The sequence below is a fragment of the Oryctolagus cuniculus genome, chromosome 17 (assembly GCF_051225735.1).
Source record: "Oryctolagus cuniculus isolate XC-2025 breed Fujian yellow rabbit chromosome 17, ASM5122573v1, whole genome shotgun sequence".
In the NCBI taxonomy this organism is placed as follows: domain Eukaryota; kingdom Metazoa; phylum Chordata; class Mammalia; order Lagomorpha; family Leporidae; genus Oryctolagus; species Oryctolagus cuniculus.
This window is the reverse complement of record NC_142883.1, coordinates 45,830,143-45,836,142: the sequence shown is the minus strand read 5'-3', so window position 1 is coordinate 45,836,142 and position 6,000 is coordinate 45,830,143. Positions and strand designations below refer to the sequence as shown.

At 39.7% G+C, this 6,000-nt stretch overlaps 1 protein-coding gene across 1 annotated transcript in view; it reads right to left on the bottom strand.

The window, feature by feature from the left end:
• CPD (carboxypeptidase D) overlaps window positions 1–6,000 on the bottom strand; it is an 80,102-nt gene continuing 74,102 nt past the window's right edge. The window contains exon 21 of the mRNA XM_002718901.6: window positions 1–4,136. Coding sequence (XP_002718947.1) covers window positions 3,910–4,136 — 227 coding nt within the window. The 3' untranslated portion in view covers window positions 1–3,909. The remainder of the gene's footprint in view (window positions 4,137–6,000) is intronic.

The window sequence follows — 6,000 nt, the reverse complement described above, 5'->3', positions numbered from 1 at the left end:
TCATAAAATAACTTTTATACAGGGTTAGATCCGTTTACATATAAAAAACAGAAAAGACCTCATTACAGTTAGATTTCACATAAATTACACAGATTGACTTTAAAACTACTATTCAACTTCATTTATAGTCCCTTTTAAAAATTTCATTTTGAAGGCACAGTGCATGAAATAAACCAAAGACTGAAGCACTTGAGATGAATGGGATTTGGGCACCTCATATAATCAGTTATAGAGTGTTCTGGAGCTGGGGAGTATCATTCTGAAGAAATGGAAAGGTGGAAAGGTGATTTTCTATCTGAGCATAAAAATACCACTATGTCCAACCTCCAGAAATTCTGCAGCATGGCTGGCATAGAATATAGTCAATACACTCATGTTCTGCCATTTATAAAAGTCATAATCATACATATTTACATAATTTATATCAAATTGCCTCAAAATGGTAGCCTACATTCAAATTTAATAATGTATTCTGTAAAAACAAAATCAACCAGGACAATATTCTGAAAGTCAAGTGGAATCATGAATGAGTTATTGCTAAAAATAAGAGAAACGGGTGTTGGGAGAAATTTTTTTCATGAACTAGAAATCCAAGTTCAGTTGGCATTAATCAAGGACCCTAATTTGCTTTAATTAAAACAAATCAGAAAACCAAAGAGTTATCAAAAAGTTGCTAGATAGAAAATCACTGAACATCAACCACAGTGGGATTTTCAGCAATAACAATAAAGCAAAAACACAGGGAGAAATTTTGGGTGTTACTATTAGAACAATTCCACCAGAGATCCATAACACAGGGCATGTTTACAGCATTCATAGGCAAGCTTTTAATACAGCAGGGACAAAACCTGCACAAGTGCATTTCTGTCAACAAGAAGATAAAAATATTTAATGCTGAGAATAAATGGAAATAGAGGAGCAGGTCATGGTTACTGACTAACCTTGTGTTAGCTCAGAAACACAAGAAGCTCAGATATAAGCACTACCTTTTATTTATTTTTAAACTCATAATTAGTTTTAAAGTCAATATTCATTAATTCAGCAAATCCCATTCAGACGAAAGGTAACAAAGATTAACCAATCAATCACACTGGGCCAAAAATACAGTATGTTTTGCTTTCCTTCTGGAAGATGACAAAGTCCCAAATCAAATTCCTTTCCATGAGCACTGCAAGCATTCCTCAACTGGATGGGATTCCACTCACTACCCAAGTGTTCCACAAAAAACACCGAAATCAACGGGTCTTTCCTTCTGAAATTCCAAGGGCTCATCTTACTGCACTATACAATCAGCACAAGTACATTTACACAGGCAGACACTTTAAACGTTACCTACTCAATCATTTTGCTTTGATTAAGGAGCTGGGAAGAGAGAAGGCTTACAAACTCATCACCAAGACAAAAACAATGCCTTGTGAGTAAAGAAAGGCACAACTCAGATGTGGGCCAACTTCTCAACACTGTGATACTTACTTGCCTCCATGACTCCAAGGAAATGGAAAGTCTCTAGGAGAAACACTGAAGAAATGCATTCCCCACCCCATATGGCTTCAATGCCTTAAGCTGTTAATGTGGGCTAATACTAGATGAGAGCCTCAGGTAAAAAACAGAGCAGGGCTGAGAACATAGTTGTAGCAGTCGCTGATCTTGTACACTCGCATTCAGAGGTGACATGGGCTGAGAAGGCCTTATCTTCCAGCTAAATGCATTACTCAGGAGTTCATTAAAGAGTCAAGATTTACAGCAGAATTTGGTTTTCCTTTTGGGAAAAATGAGTAAAAGAACTATTTGTATGTTCATGTCTTAAATAATTTTACACACGCTTAAAAGGCATGGCCTCCAGCACTACGATGTACAGTTAGAGAGGCATGTTTAATTCAAGAAAGTAAATGTAGAAAGTGCCCTCTAGAGAAGATCAATGCTAATAAAGCAAAGGCTGTCACATCAACCTTCATTTCTAGTTGCAATGTTGCAAGCAGGCCCAGACACTCATAGGCCCTTTGTTGGTTTTCTGACTTTGCACTCTAAAAAATAAAGCTAAAAAAGAGCAATATGCTGTATCTTCAAAGAAATTGTAATGATTATCAGAAAAAATTAACTCATGTATATATATTTCATTAATTGCTAGCATCCCACAAGCTCTGTTCTGTTTATGTGGTGGGATGAGAGGGAGGTGGCAGAGTCTGAGTGGCTAATACCAGGATTAATAGCAGAATGGCTTAACCTTCAACCACCCAAATTTACCACAGATACTTATTAACAAATGTCAGGAGCTCATTATTCCTAATAGACAAAATATTTTATAAAGCTACTTTGGATGCATTCCTTTAAAAGCCTGGCTGAACGACCCAGGTGGGTGGCAAACTACTTCACAGGAAAGCTTTGGGATGAAGGATACATTTATGAATATAGAATACAATTTAGAAGATGAGAGTAAGCTTTTTGATCCCCTGATTTAATACAAGTTCAGCAGCAACTTGGCCATTAAAACATTCAAAGGTATTAAACCATTAGATCATTGGTAGGACACACACTTACAAAAAGCATCATTTCCACTAAATAGCAGATAAGACAGACAATAAAATGCAAATCGTCTCACTCTGTGCCTGACTGGCAGCGGATGACACCGTCACACTACAGTGTTATATCACACAAGCAGCCATAGTTTACTTTTTTTTTAATGGAGGCAGCATATTTGAAAGCTTTCCACTAAAATTTTAACAAAGTTGGTTGGTCAAAAAAAAAGACTGTCATTTGAAACATTAGGACAAAGAACCCAATCGCTTGCAGAGGCCTGTATGAACAAGACTGGCCAAGTTATTTCAACCATAGTCTACTATTTCATGGTGTAGGCTCAGGCTGGAGTATGAAGTGTAGATATTTTTTGTTCCAAATAGGTCAAGAATGCACAAGTAGGTCTCTTCCATACTTCCTAATAATTTCAGTAGAATTCAGATCTCGTAGATGGTTGGGTCATCTGAAAACCTTAAGTGTACAACATAGAAAAAGTTCAATTTTAGGAAATGTTACAGAATTAGGCATTCCTAGAATAAACTAGTTCTTCACAGATAAAAGCAGCAGCACCTGTGGGTTTTTACCAAGTTAAAAGATAGGCAACATGAGTTTCAGCTTTTGCTAAGTCTCCCTCTCAGCTCCATTCAAGCGCACATTTAGATCTTTCACAACAGTCAGTAAGTTCTTGCTTAAAATGGGGGATATTTATAACTTTGCTAAACCTTACAAGAGAGGTAGTGAAATCCTGCTTAGAGCACAGCCCACCAGTTCTGATCTAGCCTGGGAACAGGTAGAAAGACAAATGCGGAAGCCCATTTATTCATTTCCTAACATTATATATGCTTAAAAATCAATTCAACCTCCATTAAACCTGAATAAGAGAAACTCCAGCTATTTAATAACTAGAGAGAAGTACTCCTCAGTAGGTTGAGAAAACATTGAGTTTTTAAAGCTTTATGTCAGAGTCTGACTGCTGTCCCTGCCTTAATGTTTCTGGATTCTTTTGGCCATTTAAAAATAAAGGAAAAAAAAGCTAAAGCCACTAGTAAATACCTGATGTGCAAAATACAACATCCACTAGTTGGCTTTATGCTGTTATTACATAAACTCCAAAAAGCTCATCTTAAATTAAAAAATAAAAACAAAGTGGCTGTCCCATCTCTGCTGCATAAATAGAAATCAGATTTCTTTTTTTTTTTTTTTTTTGAAGGGTTATGAGTACGTTAAGGAAGGGAAGTTCAAAACTGCCAGTGAAATTCACAGAGAATATAAATTTAGCAAGTTAACTTCCCAAAGCTCTTTGAAGAAGCAAGAGAGTCTTCTTAATGCAGTGTCTCCCAAGAGGAACTGTAATGTTGCTTGATACTTATGCTGGGAGAATGCGAAATGTGTTTTTCAATGTTTGCTAGAATATAATGTTTCCTCTTCAGTGTCCGTTTCATCCTGGAACTCATGGCTTAGAAGGGACTTCTTGGAGCCTGTTGACATCATGCGAATTTCATCTTCATACTCGTCATGGTGCTGCCTGAGCCGATGGAAGCCATCCTTGTGCCTGTTAGACTTGATTGAGCAGATGCACCAAATGATGCAAGCCGTCAGGATTAATGCCGACATGGTGGCTCCTGCCAAACAAAAACCGCCACATGGGGTATTACACTTCCAGTACCTATTTACAATGGCACTTTTCCTAACACACCCTTCATTTATTTTCTTTTTATTCCATGCACTTAAGAACAGCCTTTTATTATTACAGAAGCAGTACATGTGTGGTTGCAAAATTAGAAAATACAGATAAGTGAAAATAACAAAACCCCCACATCGTTATGTTTCTACTACCCAGAGACCATTTTTATTACCTTAGTGCCTATTTTTCCAGACCCATTTTTATGCATGTGTATGCACATGTACAATTTCCTTTTACCACAATGAAGGAACACTGGTTATTGTCCTGCAACCTGCTTTTTATCAATCAACAACTTCTACGTTTCCTTTCAGTAAATGTTCATTCATCCCAAATCCATAATTTATTTTGGATTTGTATACAGGTTACTAACATAAGAGTCTTATTAAAGTAACAAAAAAATTCATTCACAACTAATGGGTGGCAGAGCCAGATCTAAACCATTGACTGCATTCTACCCCCTGCATTTTTAACCACTAAGGTACTTGAATTTAATCTAGTTCAAACTTGATTGGACCGTGTTTCTAACATGCTCCTTTTTTTTTTTTCTTTCTTTCTTTCTTTTTTTTTTTTTTTTTTTTTTGACAGGCAGAGTGGACAGTGAGAGAGAGACAGAGAGAAAGGTCTTCCTTTGCCGTTGGTTCATCCTCCAATGGCCGCCGCGGCCAGCGCGCTGTGGCCGGCGCACCGCGCTGATCCGATGGCAGGAGCCAGGAGCCAGGTGCTTCTCCTGGTCTCCCATGGGGTGCAGGGCCCAAGCACTTGGGCCATCCTCCACTGCCTTCCCTGGCCACAGCAGAGAGCTGGCCTGGAAGAGGGGCAACCGGGACAGAATCCGGCGCCCTGACCGGGACTAGAACCCGGTGTGCCGGTGCCGCTAGGCGGAGGATTAGCCTAGTGAGCCGCGGCGCCGGCCTAACATGCTCCTTTTTCTCAACTAAGGATCTTCCCCCACACATACCCTGTAATAGGAGATGATCATTTTACCCCAAGTTCAAACTGCACTTAGAAATAAACCAAGTTTCTTTGTGTCAAACACAACAGAGTATTTATTTTGCCACATATTTTCTTTCTTTCTACCCTTTCATTAATTCAATCCTGGAGAAAAGAAACATTTACTGTTTCCTAGATCTTTTTTTTTTCTTTTTCTTTTTTTTTAAAGGCAGAGTGGACAATGAGAGAGACAGAGAGAAAGGTCTTCCTTTTTGCTGTTGGTTCACCCTCCAATGGCTGCCACGGCTGGTGCACTGCAGCCGGTGCACTGCGCTGATCCAAAGCCAGGAGCCAGGTGCTTATCCTGGTCTCCCATGGGGTGCTGGGCCCAAGGACTTGGGCCATCCTCCACTGCACTCCGGGGCCACAGCAGAGAGCTGGACTGGAAGAGGGGCAACCGGGACAGAATCCGGTGCCCCAACCGGGACTAGAAACTGGTGTGCCGGTGCCGCTAGGCGGAGGATTAGCCTATTGAGCCGCGGCGCCGGCCTCTGTTTCCTAGATCTTGAAAACCAGAACTAATATGTCAAAGCCCTAGGAATTCATGAACTTTTGAAGCAAATCATTAATTCATTCAACAGCTCTTTAAGACTTACTACATGCCAAGCATGGCTCTGGGCTTGCAAATAAACTCTCTACTCTCTCAGAGATTATGTATTAGTGGGAGAGATTGAATATAGATAAGTAACGGGGGAAAGTCGGGTAGAGATAGTGAGAGGGGCCCTAGTGTGACCAGGGAAGGGCTCTGTGGAGGGACAGTTGAACACAAAACTAAAAAAGTGAGGAGACAAGCCCTCACATGGGAGGAGAGG